Genomic DNA, 26554 nt, shown 5'->3' on the forward strand with positions numbered 1-26554 from the left:
TTATTATTGCTGAAAATGCTGCATGTCTTACAGGTGATCCATCACTCCAGACAAAACCTTGATTGGGACCCATTACTCTCAGGCCTATCCAGACCGGATCAGAACTGTAAAAACTACAAGAAAACAGAAAACATATTTACGGAGGACCTTTGGAACTGCCAAATATAGGAAGCTCCAACGAGGATGTCAGCGCAGATTAACATACTTCACATTGTCTAAGTCCCTCATACTCAGTAAGCTGATCAGGTTTCCACCAATGGCTTTGCAGAAGTCCTGTGCTTCCTGCCAAGTCTTTTTATTCTCCTTCATTTTCTTGTAAACCTTTCAAATAAAAAAAGAAAATGTATATATATATATTTTTACAAGTACCATCATATTATTGAAAAAAAAAAAAAAAAATTCACAACTTCCTTCTTACTTTATAGCAGACATTCCTTTTAGCAACAGGCGTCCAACCGGAGGCACAGCTCAGCTGCGGGGTGGTCGGTTGGACGGTTGTCGCAAGCACACCCTCGGCCTTTTTTTTGCAAATATACTTCTCTTTGTTGCTGCAGCTGATAACATCCCATAAACCAGCAAAAGTCCCAGTTGTCATGGCAACACACCCCTGTTTTCTATCTTTTTTTTTTCAGAAAGAAAAAAAAAGCTTAAACTCATCTTAGTTCTATTCATTTAGAAACGACACATGTAAATTAGATTTACATGCATAATTATATTGAAGATGTACACATTTGCCAATAAATCTAAAAAAAAAGACTGCTTGTTTATGCTCAGATTCTTTCATTTGTTGAATAAAAACTAAAAACGGAGGTCAACTAAGCAAATCTATAGTTTAAAAAAGCATCATTGAGGCAAGGTAAGTTTATTTTACACTTTTCATATGCAACATACGGTAATTCAAAACACCCCGCAGTAAGAAACATCAATTTAACTGTAAAGATAGACAGCTAAATAGTTAAAGAACATGGACTTTACCTGGCATGCCAACGTTGAAATGAGTAAAGGTAACCTGTCTTCTTGTCGTCCACTTGAAAACATTAATTTCCTCCGTGTTGGTCAACCCCGTCCAAAAATACCTTTCTGGTCTCAGTCCCACTAAACTGATGAGAAAAGCATTCTCATACCTGTTTTGAAAAAGCAAGAGTTGATGAGTGTTTCAGCACAAAGTGCCATAAATAGCATCTGAACTCAATTTTTAGTAATATTTGTATCATTTCATTAGATTTAAGGTCATTTAGTCGCAAGATTAATAATGATTCCTACCTGTCAGCAATATCTACAAGGTTCGAACCCCCTTTTGAGCATGCCTGCATTGCCTCTTCAAACGATTTCGTTTCACGTCCAATCTCATAGCAATAGGAGCCAAATCTAGTGGTGCCCTACAAAACCAAAGAGCCTTAACGCATTGAGTCGTATTACTTCTATGTTTTGTTAACGTTAAGCCACATTACTCACAAGCTTGCATCCTGGGTTGACTTCCTCTTGGGTACCTCCGGTCGGTTTTGTGGAAGCTTTCTTCTTACAAATATATCCATATGTCTTCTCACACATGTGATCTGCCCACTTTCCTTCCTTCGTGAGAAATATGGAAACGATTACAGCATATCCATTAACTTCAGTCTTTACAACAGGACAGCTGCAGATGTTACCTTCCCTCGGATCAGGACACAGTCCTCCTGGTGGTTGGTAGCGTGAGATGGTTCATCACTCTGCCAGTTGGTGAAGGTCACATGAGAGCGATCAGACCATTCAAACAACATCGGGTTCCTCTGATCGTTCAACCCGATCCAGAGCACATCTGTCTGTACTGAGGTGAAAAACACAGAGATGGAAGTGAATGCAAGACATTTTTTTGTTTGTTTGTTTTGTTTAATTGCTAAAATATTTCATCCAGCCTTGTTTGTCACAGATGTATTTCTTTTAAACTTTTAATTTGCTTAATGTACGTAGATATCAGCATGTTTTGGTGAATTGTCTTTATTTCCACCCGTGTTTTACTAACTTATAAACATCAGAAAGTGAGACTTGTAAAGCCCCTCAGTCTCCACAGACATCTTTTGATATTTCACATTTAAAACAAATTCTACAGTGATATTTGTTTTATGGGCATGCTTGCCTTTCCTACTAACTGTTATACCATTTTTTTGGAAAACAAATACATAAAAAGCAAATGCTAAAAAATATAATTTTGCTATTTCAACTGAAGATTAAGGAATTTTAATGCAACTAATAAAACCATTAATGTGTAACAACGTCAAAAGTAAGAAATAGTACCTGCTTAGCAATGTTTGCCATTTTTGAGTCACAGTAAGATGAGGACTTCCCGACTCAGAAGAAAGCGTATTTTAGCCGCCCACCACCAAACACTGAATTCACGTCGTAGATATTTGTGTAGTGTGCCACCAAATTCTGGTTGCTTTATAACTACTGTAGACGTCTAGTCATGTAAATCACCACTTACAGTATCCTGACTGCGTTATAATGAAGCTCTGCTCTTCTATGTTGCTTATGCTGGCCAAATCTGCTTCCTCTTTGTGACACGCTGCCAAAGCGTCCCGCCACATCTTTTTACTCCTCTCCAGGTAATAACATTGTCCTCCATAGGGCACCCAGTGACTCGGGCAGAAGCTGGGCCCTTTATCTAGAAATTAAGGACAAACAGAAGTTTGTCCTTAATGTCCTTAACACATGCAAATACAGATGCATTGCCCTAAAAGGGGTCATCTTGAAGTATTTTCTGTAAACAATTTACCTGGTGGTGGAGGCAGACTGGTAGAGTTTCCTTTACGGCAAATATAGCCAAGTTTTTTGCTGCAAATGCTGCTTTCCCATTTTGATGCTTTTCTTGTATTTAGAATTGCACAGCTTTCTCCAGGGACTGAAGATGGATTACCTGTAGGATTCACTGTTAGTTGCAACCTCTTTGACTCCAATTTGATACATAAATGTTGTAGAATCAAGTTCTTTTGCAAACCTGGGGCCCAGTTTAGATATCTGAATGGGTTTCCATTGCTCCACTGCCATCCACTCTCAAAGTCCAAGCTGTTTAGTCCAATCCACAGAGATGTTCCCAAATGATTTGTTAGCCCTTTATCAACACATAAATCAGAGGTTGATTGATTTTCAGCTGAATCATGTTACAGGTAATTGACCGAATGCTTGCTTCACACCTGAAATGTACGACTGTTCGTGCAGCTCTACGATGCTGAGGAGGTCCGCTCCCTGCTGCTGGCAGCTCACCCTGGCCTGGTGCCATGTCAGAGTCGCCTGTGTATTCCTCTGATACTGAACCCTGGTGACTGGGTCAGTGTCCCAACCAATTGATCCTGGATTATAAGAAATACAGAAGTCAACAAGGAAAAAAACAGGTACTTTCCATAATTTTCTAGGTACTTTTTAGGGCAAACTGATTAATTGCCCAGAAGGGGAAAATTGTGTTTTAAGATCTAGGAAAGTAAGAGTAGCTTTAGGAAGAACCTCAGAAGTTTTAGTGACCAGAAAGTTCATGTATTTCAAGCAAGACCCTGAAAGTATAAAAAGTTGTAAATCACCTCATGATCAAGCCAATTCAGGGAAAGTAATTTAGAAATACAATGTAAGTGTCACGGTTTTCCAGAAGGACTGAAGGGCATAGGGCCAACAAAGCTGAGTAGTAAAGATTTCAATGAAAGAATTAACATAAAATTGTCATGGAAATATTGGACTACCAATATGAGGACAAGTACAAGGGAAAATGAAAGAAACATGAAAGAATCCATCACTCAGAAACTGAGAAGCTTAAATACTAGGGAAGCTCAATAGATAGAGAATCGGTGACTGACTATTGATAGGATGAAGTTGAGAGAGAAATCAGACGGGCAAGCTGTAGGAGTTATGGCACAGAGGGGAGTCTAATAAAAAATATGTGCAAAATGACATAAAACAAATAATAACTAAGAATGAACACAAATATTAAAAAAAAATGATCAAAAATACAAACCCAGGAGAAACTTTACGATAAAGGAAAAAAAAACAAAAAAAAACAGACATACCTTTGGTTGGACAAAACCCAAACTTCGTATTTGTGTGGTAATCCTTCTCAGTGGCACACCACAGCTGCCCGTCTGTGCGCCCATCCGTTGTGCATTCAGCGTACCATTTCGAAGTGTACTTGAATGGAAACTGACAGGGGGCTCCAAACGCATTGCCTCTTATGGTAAAGGTCTCTGAGCATGTAAAGATTAGATATGGTTAGAATCACTGTCATTATGCTGTCAACATTGACAAAACAGGAAAAATATTGAAATCAGATTTTACTTAAAGAAATGTGAAACTCAGAGGGCATGCATAGTGGGCTGAGCATACCCAGTCAGTTATTTGATGATCTGCATTTCAAGTTGTTTGCCTTTAACTTACACCAGTGTTTGATTTTTAATTTTTTTATTTTTGATGTAATGAGACTGTGCAACTCTCACTTACACGGAAATTATTGTATGGGGAACCTCTGAGTCATCTCCAAGCTTTCCAGAAAGCTGGATAGATTCATTTATTGTAGATCCGAAACTCCTACCTTGAAACCCCTTTGAGCAAAGGTCCCCCTGAGTGCCAAATATCTTCCAGCGACTCCACTCCCCTGCGCCTTTGTAGATCATTACATTCTTCTCTTTGAAGTTGCCCCAATTAAGGTGCAGATCTTGGTCTTTCAAACCAAAGAGGGTCTCATTCTTACATTGCCAGTGCTGAAGACTGCTACTCTCGTCGCACTCAAAAAGAAGCACCTTTACCCAGTCTTTAATTGCCGTGGCTCCAAGACACAGCTTGAGGGAGAGACTTAGAAGGCGAGACTCTGAGACCCAGCGAAACTGCTGCTCACTGGCACGGGGATTGCACTGTGCCAGTATTACCGAGCTGGCGCTTTCTACCTTTATGCACTTGTTGTGGTTCTGGTTGAAGATCAGAAAAATACCACTGTCTGCAAAACAACAAAACCACACAAATATGCTGATGAATTTGATGAATTTCACCCAAACTCACTGAATCGACAAATGTATCCACGATACTCACCAATGTCAGCTTTGATGTGGAGGGCTTGCAGGAGACAAAGAATCAGAGCAAATGTTGACAAAGGTGACATCCTCAAAGTCTGGTTTAGACTCAGAAGGTTTCCCAGTCATGAGAATGGGAATCTGTTGAGTGGAGAGTTGCTCGACAGAGAGCAGCAATGACAGAACCATGGTGTCTCTGTGCCCTTAATCACAGTGATGGACATCCTGTCACGTGGTAGCACGGTTGGTCGGATGTCTGCAGTTTCCCTGGGATTTCAAAGAGTTTTGTGGAAAAAGAGAAGAGGAAGTATGCTTTCACTACTACACAAAAAATGACCTGTAGAAGAACAACACCTGAAACAAATGTTTTCCTTTAGGTTTGGCAAGTTATAAAAGACCTTCAATGTGCATCTAATAAATCAGAAAAGATTTATCAAGATGACTCGCAAATGATTGTTGGTTTTTAGGAACGACTAATTTAAGTTTGCATTGCTTTGCCAATCTAATTCTTGACGGGATCCCCTCAAATCACAGAGATTAATCTCTGTAATCTCTTGATTACAGAGATTATTCTAGTTGTAGATAGATAGTATGCAAGAAGGAAATCCTGCTTCCTGTTTGGGGAAGTAAGCAGAGATTATCCCAATCTGGTCTGCAAGACTGTCCAGAAATGTTGCAACAGTGACATGGATACAGGTAAATTGGCTACATGTCTGTTGAGAGGGATGCATAGGGAGCATATGTGTGTTAAATCACTGGAGATCACTTTACATATCCTACGGTATCACATGCTGTAATGTGATTTACCTAAAGTCTTGTATCTTCATCTGCAGTAGCTTAGCAATAACAAAACATGTCATTTTTATGCATTTACTTCACTTGCAACTTCAAAAATGGAAAATAATCACTTTAGAAAAGATTTTCTTCCACGTGCGACCAAAGAAGAATCGACATCTAAAAAAATTTAACTAAATAGGTAGAGGTATTAGTCAAAGACATTTTGCTGTGTGAGGCTTAGAAGACGAATTGGCTATTTTATCATCATTGGTATCCACAAATTAATACAGAAAATAGCATAGAATTGTATTTAAATTATGTCTGCATGACTTTGTTTCTCTTTGGCTTATTTCTCACATCAGCAAATTTACGATTGCCGCTCAGTTATGTACGTTAGAGATGTTGGAGAAACATTTTTCTCCACATTTATAAGCCCTGAATTTAACCAAACTGCTACACGATGAAGGCTGCTGTGCTGAAGCACAACACACTTTGCAGGTGCGTTGTAGCCATGCCTTCTGTTGCTCATCTGTGTGATGGGAATGTTGCCAGGAAGAATGGCAGGAAACCTCTTCTCTCGGGACGCACTTGGGAAGAAATGGTATAAATTCCAATGTGAAAGGTTGAAGTTGGGGACAAAAACAGGCAGAACAAAGGGAAAATCTATGCTCAACATGAATTACACATAAAAGTCAACATTTTCAGAGTTTCTTTAATAATCTTACCAAAATAAATATATCTATGTTACAAACTCACACGGATGTTCTTATGGATATATTTTTAAAAAAATCTCATTTAAACAACTCTGTTTTATTATATGACACATATTCACAACACATTATGATGGTTTAAAACACATAGCTTACAGTCATAGTCAAACAACCATTTTTGCAAAAGGAGTAGAAAGGGGTACAAACAGTATATTTGCACATGGAGTTAATGAAACATATTGCAGCAGTTATTTGACACTGGATGTGTCTGCATTGCCTGAGAGCTCCCATTTGGCCTGTGAAAAGTATTATTTGATTATTTCAGCAAAACATTTTTGATTAATCAAATGCAAACTGTTTGGTTCCACCAGTTGTTCTATGACATTTGAGCACAAATATTTTCACTTTTCTAAAACTATTGATCTTAAGAAAATGAATGTTTTATTTTTCAACTAACTGGGAAACCACTTTTTTTTAGGGAGCAAAACTATACGCCCTTTCAACACTTTGTAATTGAAAGTTGTGTTTAAAATTCTTACAAATTTTTCCTTACGTAAATTTATTAAAAACAGAGCTGTTCACAGTTAAATTCGATTAGTTTCCCTTGTGAAGATATCCAAAGGGCCTTTAAAGAAATGAATCTTTAACTGCAGTAGCAAAATATCAGTGATTTTTTAAAAGAAATCCAGCCTATCATTTGAGTAACTTATTTACTTTCCTTCTTGCTCAGTTTCTAGATCATCCAGACTCATGATGTCTTCTCTTCAGCTTAGTTGGTGGAAGTTTCTGATATGAGCAACATAGGCAACTGCCCAGGGCGGCATCTCATCAGGGGAAGAATCAGACCTCCTTATTCAAGTAACTTTTTTTATTTTAAGACTACTAAAGAACAACATCACATCTGTTTTCCTCGAATGCCCCTTTTTCTCACCTTTCCCATTTCAAAGAGTGTTAATCAAATTAGTGGCCTGTATTGTCATTTTTAAAGGGAAGAGCAAGTGAACAAATTTCTAATCACTCAGATCAAGTCTGCAAAATAAAGCAAAAAAGTTAAATTTTCTAATAAAAAAATTCAGTCTAGATTATGCTACTAAAATAACATACAAATGTACTGGAAAGCTTTATACAAATCTGCACCAGGGCTGATAAGAAGAGTGGAGCCAGATTTCATTCAGATAAGCTGAACTTTTGCCTCACTAATAAACCCTCTTATTTAAAATAAGATTCGATTTAGTCTTTTTAGTAATTTTTTTTTCAATGATATGTAGTGGTTAGGTTACAAAACTCTATGACATATATGGTGTATTTGCATCCAGTTGTGTTTTGCCTTGAATACCATTGCTAAATATGAATTATAAACTGGTGGAACCCCTTTCTGAATGCCATCAGGTTGCATTTCCTGACAGCGTTCTGTCCTCGCATTCATGGTCTCAAAAGAACATCCTTTCTGTGTTAAATACCCTCAGCTTGGTCATGAAATTAAAATAGACAAATGCCAGACAGACCAACAGATTCTTCATCAGATAGAGTACGGGCGTGACGAACCCGAAGAGGGCTATGAGGCCAACACGCACAAAGAAGAAAGGTAAGTCCTGCAGTGCGACTCCTAGAGAGGAAAGGAGTGGGGTGTTGGGCATGACCACCACACGTAGGCAGGACACATAGCTGAAGATGTAGATGGGAAAGACCCAGCCGGAGTAGTAGACCAGTGGATGTCCTGCCACCCTCACCATCTCCACCGTATCCATCCAGAACATAAAGCTATCAACGAACACATCTGCTCGGGCGTCACTGACACATAGAAACCTCAGAGGGCCCGTGTAGGTGTATGGAGACAAATGATAAACTGGTCCACTCATTGATGGTGAACTCAGTTCAGGAGAAGAGATGATAAATGGCCGGCCAGAGGTCCCATTTATTCCAGCTACGGCACCATTGGTCTCCGGACGTATCCCTCCTCCATTGTGGTTCCTGTCACTTATCTGACTTGTTCCAGGCTGAAGAGGATTTGGCATACCCTGCCTGTGCATCGACGGCCGCGATACAGCCGGGCCGGGCACAGCTGGTCCTGAAACGGCAGCTCCTGACACAGCTGGAGTGATGGGGGATACTGGTGCTATTGGTTCCACATGAGTTAAGACAGTGGAGGGGATTTCAGCATCTCTTCCCATTTCATTAGCTGCAACGAAAAAAGGTCAAATGAGAAAAAGGTGTTGAAAAGGAATGCAACCCAAAGTCATACAAATGGAAAAACAAAACAAAACAAAACAAAAAAAAACAGGCAGTCATCTCACTTACAAAGACATGAAGGCTCTAGTCACATCAGAGTGAAATAACTATTTGATCATCCATGACTTAAAACTTCATTGAAATCTCTTTTGCGAAGCTAGACTTTTTTCCTTGTTGCTCACAAGTAAGTACATGTTTCAGAACTCTACTCCTCTGTACCCTTAATGCTTCTCTGAGTCCTAAGGTTACTGCTTGGCAAGAACAATTTTTTAGCTCCTAGCAAAGATTTTCCTGAGTGAGTCTTAACTGATGGTCGTTAGTTACCCATCTTCAATTTTCTCAATGGAGGAAGAAGACTCTAATTCAAGATCAGTGTCCCCTATTCCTTCAATGCATTTGTCACCTCCACCACTCTATTCTGCTGAACATTTAGTTCACTGAATTATATATTATTCATAAAAAAAAAACGATCCTCACCAGCCAATGGAATTAAACTATGAAAGGTCTGTTATGGAGATTTAAAAGGTACTTGAAGAAAGAAGATAGATGTGCATGATAGTCATATTTGAACTTTTCATGGTAAGTAGTGTGTTTATTCTGGATCTTGAAACATCCATAAAATTAAAGCTTGTTCATATTACAAGTGAGCAATCTTACAAAATTAACAGGTGTTCATTAATAATTTCCTTCACTGTACTTTATCCTAATATGATTACAGGGGATGCTGGGGCCTACCTCCAGCTGTCAATGAGTAAGAGGCAACATACACTAAGGACAGGTCAGCAAATCTATCACTGTATTGCGTTCTGAAAAATCATCTAATATCAATAGGAGTTACCTCTAAATGGGCACATGACTGGGTATTAAAGGAGCTGGTTTTGCTCTCACCCTGTCCGGTCAATCTGCAGTGTCGGATCCTCTCCACAACATCAATGCAGATTAAGGAGAAGAAGACCAAAGACACAGGGATCTCCGTAAATGTGTCGTGTTTCATGTTGTTGTTTATCTGAACCTGGACAAACAATGAGATGACAATAATGAGTTTGGGTTAGGATTGATAATTGAGTTACAAATGACCCAAACCTTTCCATTTTAAGTCAGCAAGAATGACCACGATGTGCTGCATTATATCTCTTGCACCTATGGTATTTGCTTGAGTCAGTAGTTCACATTGATGGAACACAGAAAAAAGCTGACAAAGATGGTCATCTTAGCAGAATTTACGGCATTTTTGGAAGACACCGGATAAGAAAAGGGCCATAGGGTCAGCTCAGACTTTTGAGAAAACTTCACAAAACGGCAAATCAGGACTGGACTGCAGCCAGCAAGGAAGTACGAATGGGCCTCATGGATAGATGATTTGACAGCATAGACAGGAAGAGGAACCAAGCTGCTTATCAGTAGTTTCTTAACCATTAAGTTAGATATTATTCCCCTGAGAACAAGGGGATTCTTGCTAATGGTCACCTTTGCTGCAAAGGCCTTCAAACCTAAACAGATGTATCAAATAGTTCTCTGCATGTTTTTACCTCAGAGCTGGCAATGAGAAAGGCAAAGCAGGGTAACGTGGACAGGATTACATATACCAGGGCCACAGGCCTCCTGAAGTGAGGACAACAAAAGATAAGAGAGCAGGACAGAGGCAGTTACAGAAGTTGCTAACTCATGGTATTTACATGAACTTAAAACCTGCCACAGGCCTGTTTTGCCTCACACCAACCGGTCTTGTTCCAGTCTGGGCTGCACTGGGATCCAAGTTGATGACCACAAACAGTAAGAACATCGGAAACTCACCATTTCTTCCTCCCAACAAGAAACTTCTTTTTTATAAACACCAAGTATTTCAGGGGTACCCACACCAGCAGGGCGGTGGAGGTGACATAGGCGATTGAGGAGGCCACGATCAGCCAGTAAGCTGTGCTGGTGTCGCTGGGGGGCTGCGCAGACGCTTTGACCTTTGCCACAATGATGGCAAATCTCTGCATCACGATGAAGAGTGGCACACACAGGCCAGCAAACTGCAGCACCTCGCAGAGGGCAAACTTCAGTGTGCTTCCTGATCCCATCCTGTGTCAGATCGCAAAAAGAGAAGGAAAGGAGGGAGACGGTGGGGGGCTGTTGCCGCAGTGAGGCGACCCCTGCCCCTCTCAGGGCTGGTCAGGCCTCGGACTGCGGCATTGTCTGCCTCCACTAGCATTTTCCACACACCACAGCCTGAGCTCTCTGCTCAACCAACTGCTTACACTGCACTAGGCATTGTGAATCGCCAGAGTGATGCGACTGGCATTCAGTCTGTTTTTATATGGAAAATAAAGTTAATCAATTTCTACACCTTGAAGGTTGGAGTTGTAATGCACCTAAAGCTAAAGATTTCATATATTTATAATCTATAATAAAGTGGATTTGAGATCTGTAATTCAAGAATCCCAATTCAACAATAGCAAAACCAAATTGATTCTCTTCACTGATGCACCGCCATCTAGTGGCAAAAATCATATTAATGGTGAGCCAGTGACACCTAAACTGATCTGATAAGTTTTTTCATGCTAAAAATTATTAGAATCTGTCCCTGGAGGTGACATGGTGTGTTTTAATAAAAGTGTTTTCTTGTCATTCTGGGGAAACGAGAATGTGTTGCTGAATGTACAGCTTAGAGTTGACAATGGGGTTTCCCAAGTCCAGTCCTGTTTATCCTGCAACCTTTAGATGCATCCCTGCTTCAACTCACCGAAATCAAATGGCTCTCCTCAGCAGTAGTCATTCAGTTCTGCAGAGGCTTTGTAACAAGACTTTCATACAAATTACATCTTGGTCTGGAGACAGCTGCCTTTCAAATAGTAAAAGCCTACAGTCTTAGTGACTCAGGATTATAATTTTTCCTCAGACTATCAGGAGTCTTAGCAGATCTCATGTCTGCATGCTTCAGTATTTACCCACTCCCACCTTTGAAAGCAGTTTTTGTCTTTTTTTTATTTTTATTTTTTACCTTCCAGTAAATCCGCTATTTATTTTCCTGACTCACCTTAAAATTGGCAAATATCCCAATGCAAGTGTAATACTGACTGCTCATAACGGTCCAACTGAAATCCACAGAACGTCATGAGCATCCTCCTCATGACACTGTTACACAACAAGAACATAGTGTTTTCAGTCAGACGCTTCTTTAATTTGCCGTTACACAGACTGCTACAGAAGATAATTCCTACCCACAGCCATCAGGAACTGCAACGTTTGAAGAAACTTTGATAATCTGAGTTGGAGCATTTATTTTCCCTTTGGAATTAATAAAGTATAAAGAAAGATGTAAATGAACCCTTATGCTATCAGAATCTGAGTTTAATTACGCGTCGAGGGGCCCACCAGCAGGCCACGCACTTGCCCCACAGAGAGAGAGAGAGAGTGACAGAGAGGGGGGTCTCTGTGGGTGGCTAGATGGATGGACGACCCCACTGCTCCCCACCCCAGCTGTCAGCTCCCTTCCTGACTTCCCCACCCTGCCCCCGGTGCCATGGCGTCCAGCGAGGAGGACGGCACGGTGGAGGAGAAGGAAAACAACAACAAGAAGAGAACGAAAAGCGCCCTCATAACCGCATGGCTCACTTTCTACAACATCGCCATGACAGCCGGGTATGTCCCTTTATTCCACCCCCCTCTCTTCCTCCTGCTGCCTATTAATAAGAAAGCCGGATAAGTTTGCCGCTCCCTAAAAAACTGTAAGCGTGTGTTGCTGTTTATAGGACTGAGCCTGTGTGTGTCAGCCTGAAAGTGCCTGTTCAGCTCGAAGGATTTAGCAGCTGCTTGGCTGCTGGAGTTGGTAGAAAAATACTTTATGGAGGCTGGTTCTGAGAGTAAATGACGAGTTTAAAGAAAAGCCAGACGGGAGGTTTCAGAGAGAGGCGACAGAAAATGAATGAACAGTGGCTGGTTTAAAGTGACAGGCTGGTGTTGGAGCTGTGTCCAAATAGGGCTGACTGCATGCTGTCGGCGTCAAGGCCCACTGTGAGTCCCACGGTCGCAGTGATAAGTATAGCCGGACTGAGCTGCTGGTGACACTGGAACCCAGTCTGGGACGGGGAAAGTGCTCAATGAGCAGATTTTAAAAAAACAACACAACATCTGTCAGGCTACAAGTAGGCTATGGTGTGTTTATAAGATCAAAGCATAAAAGCAAATTACAATTGGTTAACTGGTTATGGAAGAAAATAGTCCTTCACATAGATGGTCCTGAAAAGTGTTTTTTTTTTCTTCCATTCACATGTACAACCACAAACTTCAGTATGTTCTACGGCAATTTCACTACAATGAATAGATCTGCAGAATACATCATCACAAATAGCCTATATTGTTATTGTATTTTCACTGTACAGCATGCATATCACAAGCATATAACTAGCCAGACTCCATTCAAATTTGCCCATGATGTATTTAGTGACACTCTACTAAGAAACTACAAATTTTTTCAGTGCCAAAACAGCAAAGGTTGGTTAGAAGCTTTTTGTTCAATTAGAAACCTGTTGTTAAAATATAAATAGATGATTCCATTTTTTCTCTGAAGCTGGGTACTACTCCAGCATTGAGTACATATTTGCTTAATTTTGGGTAAATATATAGCCATACATGTGGGTAGTGTCATTTTCAATTAATAACACTACTTAAAAAAAAAGTATCTTAAACACTTTTTAATTCTGTTTATTTATTGCGAGTGCATTGCATCATATAAATATATCACATATTGTATGTTTCCCAATATCAAAGCACAGTTTTTGCCTTTGCTCTTGCTAAATATATACCAAAATTCCCAAAATATTAAGTACACTTGATTTATAGACCTCACCCACTATCTTTTGCAAAGGAAAATAAAAGTGCTCATATAAGTCATACTTGTCTATGAGCCTCTGGTGTCTACATTGTAACATGAGAAATTTACACAGAAAGATTTTTAATGAAATACGTGGTGGTAGCTCCAATATGTACAGCTGCAAATGCCTTTTCTGAATGGTGTCTATAACAGCTGCCTAAAAAGGAATAACATACCGCAGCCTAAAAGGTCTTTGATCGCATCTTCATCCTGCGCACTAAAATCACAAAAGACACTTTCTTCAAGGTCTGAATTGAACAGCTACACACACTCTTTCTCAGTCTCTCTTTTGCTGTCACTCAGATCGTCTGGTTCAAGTCTGCTTTGCATCCTCAGGTTCAGAACCAAACATGAAGAAACAGTTTTTATTCTGGATCAAACTTCCAGAAAACTCCAAATATGCTAAAAAACGGAATTCCTTTAACGCAATGCTAAAATCCCACATTTTTTTAATTAACAAATTGACTTGCATTTGATTAATAATTGGAATGTTATAAGGTGGAGTCTATTTTTCAACCTGTCATGATTTTCCCTTAATTTTCCAATGCAATGTAATGTTTTTTTTTTTTTAGCTACTTTGTTGCTTTATTTTTTTTTGTAATCATGTAAAACTCCCTGAATTGCGTTGTTGCTTTAGATGTGCTATACAAATAAAATTGCCTTGCCTTAAGATTTTATATCTAATTTTGAGTTTTGCAACAAAGAAAAACATCAGGCTTATGCAAGACTGTGGAAACAGGCTGAATGAACCCTGCATGTTTTTGGAAAACCAAGAAATAATAAATGTAGTTTGAAGCCTATTAACTAACAGACTAAGATTAGGCTATTAAGTCTTTTGTGTTTTTCTCTTGTGGGATTTGTATGGAAATATAACTTGAAATAACATACCACCTAAAGATACAGAAATGCTTGAGATTTCCTCCGTGTTCAAGAAGTATTTCTTGCCAAAAATTGATTGGAATATACTCTTCTTTTGCGACTAAATCACTTTGATTTCTTTGCATGTGTGAATTGCTTGGCTCATGTATGGCAGCCAGTGTGGATTATTATTATTATTATTTTATCATTGGCTCCATTACAAATATTTAGCTAAGAAAAGTCGATGTACTAACTTGTGACTGTACAAGTTGTTGTTTGATCAAATAAGTGAAAGCGGATTTGCATAAATATTTAGCATTACCTCAGTGGTAATAAGCAAATTCTTACTGTTTCAGAGTCTTGCTCTGCTTTTAAATAAAACAAACAAACAAACAAACAAAAAAGCACCAGCTGACAGATTTAAAAATATGCACCACTTTGTGTTCTGGTTAATAAAATCCAAATTAAGTATATTCAAGTTTGTGATTGTGACACAATTGTAAAATAATTAGAGGGTTGCAAATACTTTTGTAATAAGACTAGCTTATTAAGGTTCAGTACAATGTCTCCTTTGAATAACGTTGTATGTCTTACAGTATGAAACCAGCGGCCGTTTTCAGAGAACAGATGAGTGACTTCTAGTCAGAATCAGTGGATCAGAAACTTTCATTCCATCAACAAGCTTGTTAAGAGAAAATTGTGTTGAGAATCTTGCAGACAAATTTAATTCCACTGTGATTTTGTCTTTGTAATAAATGTTTTTATTGGGTTTGTATTTATGTGATAAAACAGCCACTCCTTTCCACTGTTCCCCAATCAGCAGGACTTCTGTAAATGGAAAACATTTTATTAACTCACATTTTAAGCTGAATTTGACTCAACTGTAACCACAGCTGCAATTGAATTGGAATGTTCATTTATTTCTATTGAATTTGCCTCTATGTTTGGAATGTTTTGATTAAGAAAATCTGGATACTTTAATATTTACTGAACAGCATATCTATAAAGAAAGTCTTTGCTGAACATTGAGTTTTTGTTATGTAACACATTGTGATATATATCCTCCAATGCTAACTCATTACAGAGTTCCGAATGTATAAAAATACCGTTAGCCTTTACAGATTGTTGTCTCTGAGCAGCACCATGGCTTTGTCTGGACAAGATTTATGGCTTGGGGCTTGTTTTTTCTCCAGGTGGCTGGTTCTGGCAATCACAATGATGCGCTTCTACATCCAGAAAGGCACACATAAGGGTCTCTACAGAAGTATAGCAAGGACACTCAAGTTTTTCCAGACTTTTGCATTAGTTGAGGTAAGTGTTTGTAATATATTTAAAAAAAGTTTTGTTTAATAAGTGAAAGATATTGTTAACTCCAATTGCTACCGTCTTTGTCATCCAGGTGGGACATTGTGCCGTTGGTATGTGAGGATTGACTTCACTTATTTGATCCTATTTCATACACTTTGGTATGTTCCCAGGTTGTGAATGTGTTTCCTTTGCCTCTTCTCCAGGAATTGTGAGGACTTCTGTGATTGTAACTGGGGTTCAAGTGTGTTCAAGGATTTACATGGTTTGGTTCATCACCAGTAGCATCAGACAGGTAAATATTCATTCCAATCAAACGACGCATAAAATGTACTTCTCAGATCTTTGGGTTAGTGTCTCATCTTATCTACTTTTTTGTTGGTATGCTTTAAAAAATTAATTATTGCAATGACACGTATGCAAAAAAGCAATACTAAGTACCTTTTTGAAACCTCCGCAGTTCACTTTGGCCAGTTTATAACTTTTTTCCCATTGACGTGTTGCTTTTCAATTTTCTTTGAGGAAGCAATTAAAATAGTGCTGAAGTTGCACTATAATAGTAAAAAGAAATACATTTTGCCTCTTATGGATAAATTGAAAGCTTATATGTGTATAGTTTACTCTTCCTTGTGTCCATCATTCTTTCTCTACTGGTCCGTCGCTCCTTCCTTCCTTCATTCCTTTTATATCTTTCTTTGTTTTCCTTCTTTCCTTGTTTTCTTTCTGGTGTCCCTTTATTCCTACCTCATGTCCTTTGATTTCTTTTTTCTTTCCTTCCTGCCTAGTCTCTGTCCTTACTCTGATATTTACTTCCTTCTTTTCTTCTTTCCTTATATGTCCTAGATCTAGATTGTTATCAGCCTGAACTCATAGTGCTTAAGCATGATGCGTTGACTTATTTATTTATTTTTATTTCTGAACGGCTGATCATCAGTCAATTTTGATAAACTCTGAATTGTTGGTGTATCTGTTTTCTGGAGGGAAATCAATTGTAATTGAACGTTTCTTTTTTTATATTACCTTTAGAATTATCCGTAAAGTGTCAAAGTATTTTCCGTCAGCGTAAGATGTCTGGGGCCAGCATTTATTACTATAATGGGCAATAACCTGTACATTTTGTTGAAGATTCAGAACGAAGAAAGTGTAATCCTGTTCCTGGTCGTGTGGACTGTGACAGAGATTACCAGATATTCTTATTACACATTCAACCTGCTCCACCATCTGCCGTACTTCATCAAATGGGCCAGGTGGAGACACCGTCTCTAACGATTTAATATTGTGGTGCTGCATACTTTTTGCAAGCATGCTGGTCTGGTCTGGTAATGGTACATTCGTGTGTGTATTACTCATCAACTGACTCTCGCAAAGAAGTAATGAATGTGTTTGTTATTGCATTTTGTTTACAGCAGTTATCCATCACTTGGGAGCTAACTGCTCACATTGTACAGAAGAAATAACCTGCATGTGTTTTAAATTGACTATTTGTCAACTTTGGACGTTTGCATCCCTAACTATCAACAGGTTACAACCTAAAAATGTAGGAATGCTTCCAGTTGTAGAGGGAAGTCATGCTATCCTTCCGATGTCTGTGGTCACTCGTGACGAGGTGATCCGCGCTCACAGTGGCTCACCTGAAACCAGAGACGTCTGAGGGAACATCAGACGCAGACATTAGTGTTTTGACACTGATAGCAGTCCAAGCACACATGTCTTATAGAACAGAGAGAGCCATCAGTCATCTGGAATAACAGCCCACCAAACACTTTCATATGACTTGAACCTTTCCACATTTTATCATGTCACAGCCACAAACTTTCATGTATTTGATTAAGATTTTATATGGCAGACCAGTAGAAATTAGCATAGCATAGCATGACTTAGCTGTGAGAACGGTAAAGACTCAGAGGTCTTTTAGGGATGTATTTTCCATCACCCTCATCTTTAGCTCCTCCCCTCAGATTCTACATCAGATTCCAGTCAAAACTCCAAAACGTTAACTTTACTTCCAGTCAGCAGAAACTTCCTGATAAAATTAAAAGATTGCTTTAAACCTAAATCTGCTAGGGTATAATTTATGGCCTAACTGAAGACTTGTAGCTGTATTTGCAGGAAAAGATGGTTGGATCTACAGAACATCGTTTTAGAAGGGCTGAAATATAAATATGCATAATTTTTCTTTCATTTCACGGTTATGCACTACTTTGTGCTGAAAGGCACTGTGTGTACAACTCACTACCACAGAGAGACGTTGCTCTTTGCGACACCCTCTGAAGTCGCACCTACAGGGACCATCTACTTGATTATTTTTGGGGGGCTTTTTTCTCCCTTTTGCTCGGTCTCTGGTCTTGATTCTCTCTCTCTCCCCTGCTCTTCACGTCTTTCTTCAAGCGTGGAAGAGCCAGGCCCCCGGAGAAGGGCTCATGTTCAGCTGCTCCTGTTTTTAAGACCGTCTGTTTTGGTCATGGAATGTTCAGCCGACGTTTCTCTCACATCCGCAGAGACGCTCCCCTGAGTCTTTCTGCTGTCTCCACTAATCTCCACTGTCCTGGATCGTGCCATGGTATACTACAATACAGTGAAGCACGGACTTTGGTCTGGATGTATGTATATAGTGACAGGACAGAAAACATCATGTTCCTATCCATCTGAGTTTTGCAAACCACCAGTAATGTCTCCATATTTTGCTTTCAAGGAACCCAAGGGCATTGTGGGGCTGTAGAGTTTTCTAGGTTTTCTAGAGGTCATTTAAAGTTCTTTGCTTTCCTCATCATTGAAGAATATTGAGCAGCCTTTTCTTAAAAAATAAGAAAAACTATTTTTTTAAAACTATGCCTGTATATTTAGGTTCGTTGTCCTTCTTCCAGAACTGCGTTTTTAGCTTCTTGACATCTAATTCAATCAGTTCCCCTGTCTATGCCAAGGAAAATACTTCCTTCGCAATTCTGCTGAGTTTAGTGCAGTGTTTCACTTTCTGCCACTTTCATCATTTTACATGTAGGCCATAAGGTTCAATAATGGTCTCCCCTGACAAAATCACCTTTGTTGTCCAAAATTTAAACTTTTATTAGAACCTCAGATGGCTTTATTCTTGCTACCTTTCCCTAAAGACCAGATATGTTGAGTTTACAAGGGTGTTGCTTCTAGTTCACAATTGAGTGCAAGTTCAAGGGGTCTGAATACCTTGCCTAAAAGTGATCTTTACACCCAACACATGAATCAGCTTTCAGTTGAAATTCTTCTGTAATACAAGTTTCAAGCTGATGGCTCTTTGGAGGCTCCCTGGTATACATTTTATTTATCGCAAAGTAGACATATTTGGTGCTTTTCACCAGTGTCGCTAAAAAGATTGGCTGAGGGGGAAAAAAAGGAAATAAAGAAAGTTTAACGGACATTTCATAACAGCAAGTCCCTCATTTTCAGCTCAGCAGTGCCAAACTATTGATTCGCAACAACAGTTTTAATAGTGCTTTGTGTAAATTCAAGTGTCACTATGTTAAATACTCAAAGTGCATCCAGTCATGGTGCGGTTATTGTTGTGAACTGTTGTCTGAGGTCGAATTACAGCCACAGTCTGATCCAGCGGCTTGAGTTGCTATAAAACAGTGCCAAACCAAATCTCTGTCCTGCAGCTTCCTGTTGAGCTGCTGGTCAGCTCATGTGGGGCACAAATTATATTTATTACACTCTAAAACAGATCAACTTGCCAGCTTTTTTATCACTGCTGACCTGGCATGCTGATAAGCATCACACCAACAATCAAACCTTGGTTATATTTACTTTAGTTGCTGAACTTCTACTGTTGTCTTATATGACATTTTCCGTCTAAATGCATACAAATAATGTCTAATGACTGAAAGGTGTGATTCACAATGTGTTTGTTTGAATTTGCTGGAACTTCACAGCCACAGGACAAACACTAAGGAAAACAAGTAATTTTTTCAGCTGTTCCACAAAACACATCCGTTTATTGGACAAGTTTGGTTAAATGTAGTTAAAATGTTAAAATTTGCATTTCTTTTCATGAAGCTGTTGACCCACTTTCAGCTTTGGTGCTGGAGCGCAATGTGCCCAGAGTAACTCTAAACAGTTGGCAGAACAGTGATCAGGCAAAATTGTATGACCACTGACGGATGTAGGGAAACACACTGGCTATGTCCTCATTGTAGTACCTGTTAGAAGGTGGGATATAACAGATAAACCATTGGACACGAAGCTTGGCTAGAGCCTCTCCAAAGCTGCTGTTTCTGTGGAGTTTGCCTGGTCTGTTGGGGTCAGTGCTATCAAAAATGGTCCGAAGAAGGGACATCAGTATACAGAGAACGTGCTGATGGGTGACCCAATGTCAGTACTGTACACTGAATTGATGAACTGATGAATTAGGTTGATTGCCAAGTGTGATTGTGTCTTTACCTGGGAAATACGTGGCTGCAGAATGCATTAGTGGACAGCAAGCATGTGGAGACAGTGTGATGATGCGACTGCCAGGAAATATTAGGACCTGACATCCTTGTGGCCATTGTTGCAGATCATGTACTCACTTTCATGAATACAATATTTCCTATTGGGTCTGGCCTCTTAAACAGTACACCCCATCTTTTCACGAAGAAAAAGGCTCCAGCAAAGCTTTGAGGGGCAAAAGAAGTTTAGGGTGTAGATTTAGGCTCTAAATTCTCCCTGTTCTCAATCTAACGGAGCTTCTGTAAAATGTCCTGAACAAACAAGTCGGATCAGTGAAGGCCTCATGTCAGACTTTGAGAACTAAAAGGATCTGCTGGGAACATTTTTGTGCCAGTTACCTCGGCACACCTTCACCAATGGAGGTCTATGCCGTCACGGCTGGGAAAAACACATTGTTACATACAGGTGGCCATAATGTCGTGGCCACCTGTATGTACCAAACAACAAGTTCTTTCAGTGCACTCTGCCAGGCCATGTATACACACAGGTCATTCCAGTTTCATACACACAGTCTCCAGTTGCCAGATCACTGACTGGACCAGATATCTTGGATCAAGGTCCTCAGCTCCAACTTCAGAGCGCTTTCTTCAATTTCATGATCCGCTGGCTGGCTTAATGCGCAGCAGGCTCAAGCACAGATAAACATCGACCGTTATTGTTCACTATTTTAGGCTCACATTTAAGTTCCTGGGTGGCATAAATTAAATGTTTTAATTATATAATTGGGTAAAGGTATTGGAATGCATGCAATTAGTGGTGAAAACGTGAAGATATCATATAGATTTCTCTCTTTCCAGTTCCCCCAAGTAATTAATCAATTAATCCCCATAATTACTATGGAGTGTTTTCAACTAAGCTTGACCTTCCATGCAAATGGCAAAGTAGTGACAAATAATGAAACGTAAAATATCAGTGGCCTGTAGTTGTTTTTTTTAATGACAAGTGGCTTTTAATCAAAAGGAAATTAACCTATGAAAGAAGTGATGGTGCTGCATGCGAGTTTGTTCAAGTCTTCCGTGTGCTTACCTTACTGTCTTCAACTGGATTTGCCTATAACTTAGACTGGGATTGAAAGACATCCTGCTGTTTTTCTGTTCTGCAGATACAACTTCTTCATCGTCTTGTACCCACTGGGAGTCGTCGGAGAGCTGCTCACCATTTACGCTGCTCTGCCATTCGTGCGCAGGTCTGGAATGTACTCTATGAGGCTCCCCAACAAATATAATGTGTCGTTCGACTACTACTACTTCCTCATCATCGTCATGCTGTCCTACATCCCACGTAAGGAGACATTTCCCTCTTTAAGTTTGTCAAATCTACAAAACGTGACATAATTGAAAAATCCTCACAAAACTAAGTCTAAACTGAACAAAATGGATCCAAAGGTTGTTTTAGATTGCTCTATTGACATGTAAAGCTTCTGAAACTACTGTGTATTAGAAGCCACTGTACAACCAGTAGTGACAATAGACATCAATCAAGGGTTTCTAAATGTATTGAATTGCACTTTGTCATTACAATATCAGTGTAAAAAAATTCACAAGATTTGTAGAATACTCTTTGGATGAATATCTTTGCATCTTTGGTAGTTGCAAAATTTTATTTTTTCTTTGGTAGTTTGCTACCCTTATTTGTAAAAGGAAAAAAAGGGTCATGCGCTCAAACCCAGCATTTCGATAATATATTTGGCCAGTTACAAGGACTCTTGAATCTCTGAAAGTAGTAGGAACATTGTGTCGAGATACAGGGAAAATGGTAGATTTTATTCAGCAGTAGTGTCACAATTACATATTTTCCTTGCAACATTAGCATAGACAAGTTTTTCGACATACACTGCAAAAGTCTGGAATTTTATTTCAGCTTTTTCCAGGTCTGGATAAGTATGGAAAAAGACAGTAAGGAAACATCTTAGTATTTCCAAACTTTGTTTGCTGTTCCCATTGTCTAACTATTGTGTCCCTCCCTGCTTTCTTTTATTATTGTATCCTTCCCGCAATCCTTTATACTTTTCTTTCCGCCTCAGATTTTTTTCTTCTTTTGTTTCTCCCTTCCTTCTTCAAAGTCTTTTGTTAATTTTTTCCTTACCCTCCTCTCTTATGCATTTCCCTGTTTCCTTAATTTTTCTTCGGTCCTTAGTGTGTCAGTTCTATTTTCTCCTTTCTGTCCAACTGTCTTTCTTCCTTATGCTCTGGTTTTCCCTTGTTGTCCTTTTGTATTCCATTCAGTCTCTGGTTTTTACAGGTTTCATGTTTAAAGCATGCCCCTCTGTCATCCATAGTCATATTTTAAAATGGGCACAATAGATTCGTAACTCACAAGTTTAAGTGCAAATATGGCAAATGTATAGAAACCCTTATTAATGTAGTCAGCAGCTCAAAACATAGAGCACAAGATCTTGACTGGAGTGACAGCACCTCCCTCAGACAGGAAGAAGCAGTTACGCTCAAGTTGAAACGATGACTCAGGGTTATTCCAAGACTATCTGTGGAAAAAAAACATTGAAACTTAATGTATTTCACAAATGGCCTTGCTTTTATTGGCAAGATGACAATGTGTGCATATTACCATAACTTAGCTTTGATATACAGTCATGAGAAAAACGCAATATATAGCCTTAAAAATATTCATGCCTTCTTTAAATTTTGACATATTTTGTCATGGTAAAAATGCAAACTTAATTGTATTCATTTGGCATTTTATGGGATTGGCCAAAATAAAGTAGTGCATAATTATGATGTTGAAGAGAAATTACCCTTATTTGTAAAAGGAAAAATAAAAGAAACAACCCTACAAAAGTTATCTCTAGTTATCTCAAATTTTAGTTTATAACTGCAACAATATAATAACAGCAGTTCATTTGCAGTCGCTTTAGATACAATAGATTTCAGAAGGTTCCAAAATATAAATATATTTACCAAAGAATACTTCAATCTCTTAGTTATGTGGTTCAGTGACAACATGTAACAACAGTATTCGTCTCAGCATCTCTTTTTAACTTCAGATCTGTGCATTTTAATGCTAGTTGCATTTTTAGCTAAATAAACTAAAAATGCATTCTTAAATTTCAGTGCAACCTTAACTCCAACACCATTAGCTCGACCAGGAAACTCACTGTATTTATTAGTACTGCAGTAACTCTGTTTTGTGGTTTTTGGAAAACCGATCAACAAACAGCTGAGGACTCAAAGCCTCAGCTCATGTAGACTCAGTACAAAGCAGTCACAGATTTTTTAATCTCTCTTCAGTTACGACTGACATAAAGCAGAAAAGCTGTGTTCACAAGTTGCAGTGCTCACTGGGATTGCAACTGTTATCTTGCAGAGTCTGAAAAGCACCTCCTTATATGGCTCAAGAACCAGAGTTGGATCTGCTAGAGCAGATGGGTCTTCGCAACAGTTTCTGCACTTTACTTCCTAAACGGGCACTTAAATGAAGTAATTTGTTCCTTAAGTCATCAAGATTTAAATTATACAGACGATCAAATGTAAGTAGTTTTGTTAGGAATGAATGACTTTTGGGATTTAAAGCTTGTCTGAAAATAACTTGTTCAGCCTACTGAACATTTGATCTAATGACCGGGTAGAAAAAGGTTGTTTGAAAAAAGTCCTGATCTCGTTTAAACTCTCTCTGACCAACACTTGTCAAAACTGATTTGTCACCAAATTTGTAGCCTAGTTTTTTTTTTTTTATCTTTTTTTTTTGCCTGCAGGTGTTACATAATCACATTGGTCAGAAATGTCCACTACCATAGATAATAAGAAACTATAATTCCTGTCTGAAGTCATTCAGTGACTGAACCAAAGCGTTAACTTAATCTATTACTTTTGAACAATTAAGTACAAGCACAGTAAATAATTAACCTGTGGAATAGCTTTGACCACATCCACTAAAGTTAATTTGAGACAGTGGATGTAAAAGTTATATTTTGCTTGGTCCTTGATTGTAGCCTCAACTCCTGCTGCGCCACCATCGGATGCCTGACAATCCAGAACCTCATTCTCAATTATTTTATTTATGTACTTTGCATTCTGCACAAATGTCAACATTTTCAATTTTGACAGCAATTAATTCCAGAACAGTCTTAAAGTTTCCTTTGTTATCAGAGCCAAGTGAGTCGTCGTGTTCTCTCTGAGCAATGTTTTAGGTGGCAGTAAGGAGTATGCAGTCCCAGCTTTCTTTAACCTGTTGGTTGTTCCATCAAGCCTTTTAAATTTGGGTTCTCCCTGCTCTTGCTGATATCTGAGTGAAATGACATTAGAAGAAAAAATGAACTAAAAATTAACAAACATATAATATCTAGTATAGTATTTGCCTTTTGCTCAACAAACTTGTTTGTCTGTTGGTTATGCAACTTGTACCTTCTTTGCAGTCAGAATCCATCTCCCCCTGCTGCTCTGCTCTGTTTATTCCCCCACAAAATCACCCTCTTCCTGTAAAACCAGCGCCGGCAGTGCATCATTTTATTAGGTCCAACTAGAAAATGGAACCACACTTTGGTTCCACATTTCACATTTACTGAAATTGTTTTTCTTCTTCATTTTGTGCAAGTTGTTGACGGTTTTTAAAGGATTGTGGAAGATCAACTTTTTCTCTGTTTTAAACAATGTGGTGTTTCTATTGTGTTCAAATCGGAGTCTTGACAATATTGTATCTTCTCTGCTGCTCTCCCCCTCCCACCCCCACCCTCACGTCACCCACTTTCCCTTTTGTCTTATAGAACCATCTTCATTTTCTTCCCCAGTGTTTATTAGAGGAAGTTATTCCTGGAGACAGATTCTCCCACCTGAGCTGTAGATCTCTGAAGCTCATCAAGTTGTCATTATCCTTTTGGCTTTCTCTGGTTAATTCTCTTCTTACTCTGCCTCTCTGTTTCGGGGGAAACATATGTAGGTCTTTCAGAGGATTTAGGACTAATAGAGTCAAAAAGGCTGAATACAAATGTACACCAAAAGTAAAAACACTTTAGCAAGGCACTGTTTAGATGTCCTCGTGGCAACCGTATTATTGTGATTTTTCATCAGTTTATGTCTGTGCTGTGTTTTTTTTTCTTCTTAGTCTTTCCTCAGCTCTACTTGCACATGCTGCGGCAGAGGAGGAGGGTGCTCCACGGTGAAGTCATAGTGGAGAAGGATGACTAGATGGGCACCACCTCATCCGTTGAGCCAGCCTGCCTCCACATCGCCCTCACCTGACCTCCACTCCACCCGCTCACCCGCAACACATCTCACCTTTTCTTTTTGGCTGTTGGCATTCTTAACTGCACGGGACCCGAGAAGCAGCTGACAACCTGCCTGACAACCAGCAATGATGATGATGATGATAATGATGATGATGACGACGACGAAAACTTGGATAAATTCCTGTTTTGAATGGTTATTTGGCAAGATGTTTACAGTTCTGGAGTTGTGTCTCAGCTCTGAGAGATCTGGATTCCTTCATTCACCCACTGGCTTTACACCATCTCATTGCACCGAAGAGAAACTGAGCCACATCGCTGCGTCATGACAGGAAACATGAGAAGAAACGTGGAAGGAAGATTGTACGTTGTGTGCTCTGAATTGTCCCTCAGCCCAACTAATTGGCAGATTTAAAAAAAACAACAAAAAAACAACGTGGCTGCACAGATCATGGTTCAAAAAGTTCAACCATACCTCAACAATAAATCTACATTTAGACAAATGTGCTGCTGCTTTTGTGTATATTTGTTTTACCTTTTCGTGTAAATGATGCAATGTGAAATCTTAAACCACACACCGTCTCACTTAGAGCAAGCACAGCTCCAACTTAACTCTGTCTGCTTGGCTCAGCTAGTGCTTTATTTTAATATTTTGATGTTTACTGTGTCCACAAGACTTCCTAAGAGTCTTTGCAGAGGTAATAGTTTGTTAAAGAGCATTTTTAGATTTGTGTCAGCGCTCTGAGTCATCGTTCTGCGTCTCGTTTTGTGTTTTAACGTGTCCATACTCGTAGAAAGGTAGCTAGCCTCTATCCTATTAAAGGTGCTATTAAGATCTTTTCAATCTTCTGTGCAGCTGAAGGAGTGACTGTGATTGGAGTTGACCTGAAGCAGGAAAGCTGGATGTGAAATGACCCGAAAGGAAATGTCGGTCAATGATCTGCATGGACTGTGGTTAATCAAAGCGAATCAACACTTTTTGCTTATCATCTGGGTTAAAGAGGAGAAAACAAACACCAAATGTTAAATCTAATGGAAAGATATTTAAAAAGAAATGTGAAAATACCTTTTTGTGCAAAATGAATAAACTCAATCCTTCAACAGCGAAGAGAGTTTGTGATGAACTTCGGTTAAGCTGCGCAGAAATCAAACCACCGTT

The 26554-nt window shown here is 39.1% G+C and overlaps 3 protein-coding genes and 1 long non-coding RNA gene across 4 annotated transcripts in view; 1 reads left to right on the top strand and 3 right to left on the bottom strand.

The window, feature by feature from the left end:
* Positions 1-5213, bottom strand: part of mrc1a (mannose receptor, C type 1a) — a 12272-nt gene extending 7059 nt beyond the window's left edge. Inside the window, exons 1-14 of the mRNA XM_007555661.2 lie at positions 5044-5213; positions 4550-4951; positions 4032-4205; positions 3171-3326; positions 2975-3088; positions 2753-2893; positions 2462-2641; positions 1650-1807; positions 1456-1572; positions 1264-1379; positions 976-1124; positions 419-618; positions 206-321; positions 32-113 (exon numbers count right to left, since the gene is read on the bottom strand). Coding sequence (XP_007555723.1) covers positions 32-113; positions 206-321; positions 419-618; positions 976-1124; positions 1264-1379; positions 1456-1572; positions 1650-1807; positions 2462-2641; positions 2753-2893; positions 2975-3088; positions 3171-3326; positions 4032-4205; positions 4550-4951; positions 5044-5113 — 2175 coding nt within the window. The 5' untranslated portion in view covers positions 5114-5213. The remainder of the gene's footprint in view (positions 1-31; positions 114-205; positions 322-418; positions 619-975; positions 1125-1263; positions 1380-1455; positions 1573-1649; positions 1808-2461; positions 2642-2752; positions 2894-2974; positions 3089-3170; positions 3327-4031; positions 4206-4549; positions 4952-5043) is intronic.
* Positions 5214-6590: 1377 nt separating this feature from the next.
* Positions 6591-10882, bottom strand: LOC103140481 (transmembrane protein 236). Its single transcript, XM_007555662.2, has 4 exons — positions 10535-10882; positions 10270-10342; positions 9629-9752; positions 6591-8690 (listed from the first exon to the last, which is right to left on the bottom strand). The coding sequence occupies exons 1-4, from the start codon at positions 10804-10806 to the stop codon at positions 7942-7944; spliced, it is 1218 nt and encodes a 405-aa protein (XP_007555724.1). The 5' UTR covers positions 10807-10882; the 3' UTR covers positions 6591-7941.
* A 1309-nt stretch (positions 10883-12191) lies between these two features.
* On the top strand, positions 12192-26500 carry hacd1 (3-hydroxyacyl-CoA dehydratase 1). Its single transcript, XM_007555664.2, has 7 exons — positions 12192-12367; positions 15650-15767; positions 15856-15874; positions 15968-16056; positions 16887-17008; positions 21322-21500; positions 25275-26500. Exons 1-7 carry the CDS (start codon positions 12249-12251, stop codon positions 25355-25357), a joined length of 729 nt encoding a protein of 242 aa, XP_007555726.1. The 5' UTR covers positions 12192-12248; the 3' UTR covers positions 25358-26500.
* On the bottom strand, positions 21759-25251 carry LOC107836643 (uncharacterized). Its single transcript, XR_001662589.1, has 2 exons — positions 24578-25251; positions 21759-22701 (listed from the first exon to the last, which is right to left on the bottom strand). It is a non-coding gene; the product is annotated as an uncharacterized LOC107836643 (long non-coding RNA).
* Positions 26501-26554: the final 54 nt, after the last annotated feature.

This window comes from Poecilia formosa, unplaced genomic scaffold, assembly GCF_000485575.1.
Source record: "Poecilia formosa unplaced genomic scaffold, Poecilia_formosa-5.1.2 Scaffold71, whole genome shotgun sequence".
Taxonomy (NCBI): Eukaryota; Metazoa; Chordata; class Actinopteri; order Cyprinodontiformes; family Poeciliidae; genus Poecilia; species Poecilia formosa.

What these genes read in the sequence shown, in the direction of transcription:
- LOC103140481 (XM_007555662.2), bottom strand. Translation starts at nt 10,806, where the DNA reads ATGGGATCAGGAAGCACACTGAAGTTTGCCCTCTGCGAGGTGCTGCAG. An exon ending in CTTGTTGGGAGGAAGAAATG is followed by an intron (nt 10,343 to 10,534) that starts GTGAGTTTCCGA and finishes TCCTCACTTCAG; the next exon opens with GAGGCCTGTGGCCCTGGTAT. An exon ending in TTCTCATTGCCAGCTCTGAG is followed by an intron (nt 9,753 to 10,269) that starts GTAAAAACATGC and finishes TTGTTTGTCCAG; the next exon opens with GTTCAGATAAACAACAACAT.
- hacd1 (XM_007555664.2), top strand. Translation starts at nt 12,249, where the DNA reads ATGGCGTCCAGCGAGGAGGACGGCACGGTGGAGGAGAAGGAAAACAAC. An exon ending in AACATCGCCATGACAGCCGG is followed by an intron (nt 12,368 to 15,649) that starts GTATGTCCCTTT and finishes TTTTTTCTCCAG; the next exon opens with GTGGCTGGTTCTGGCAATCA. An exon ending in TCACCAGTAGCATCAGACAG is followed by an intron (nt 16,057 to 16,886) that starts GTAAATATTCAT and finishes ATTTTGTTGAAG; the next exon opens with ATTCAGAACGAAGAAAGTGT.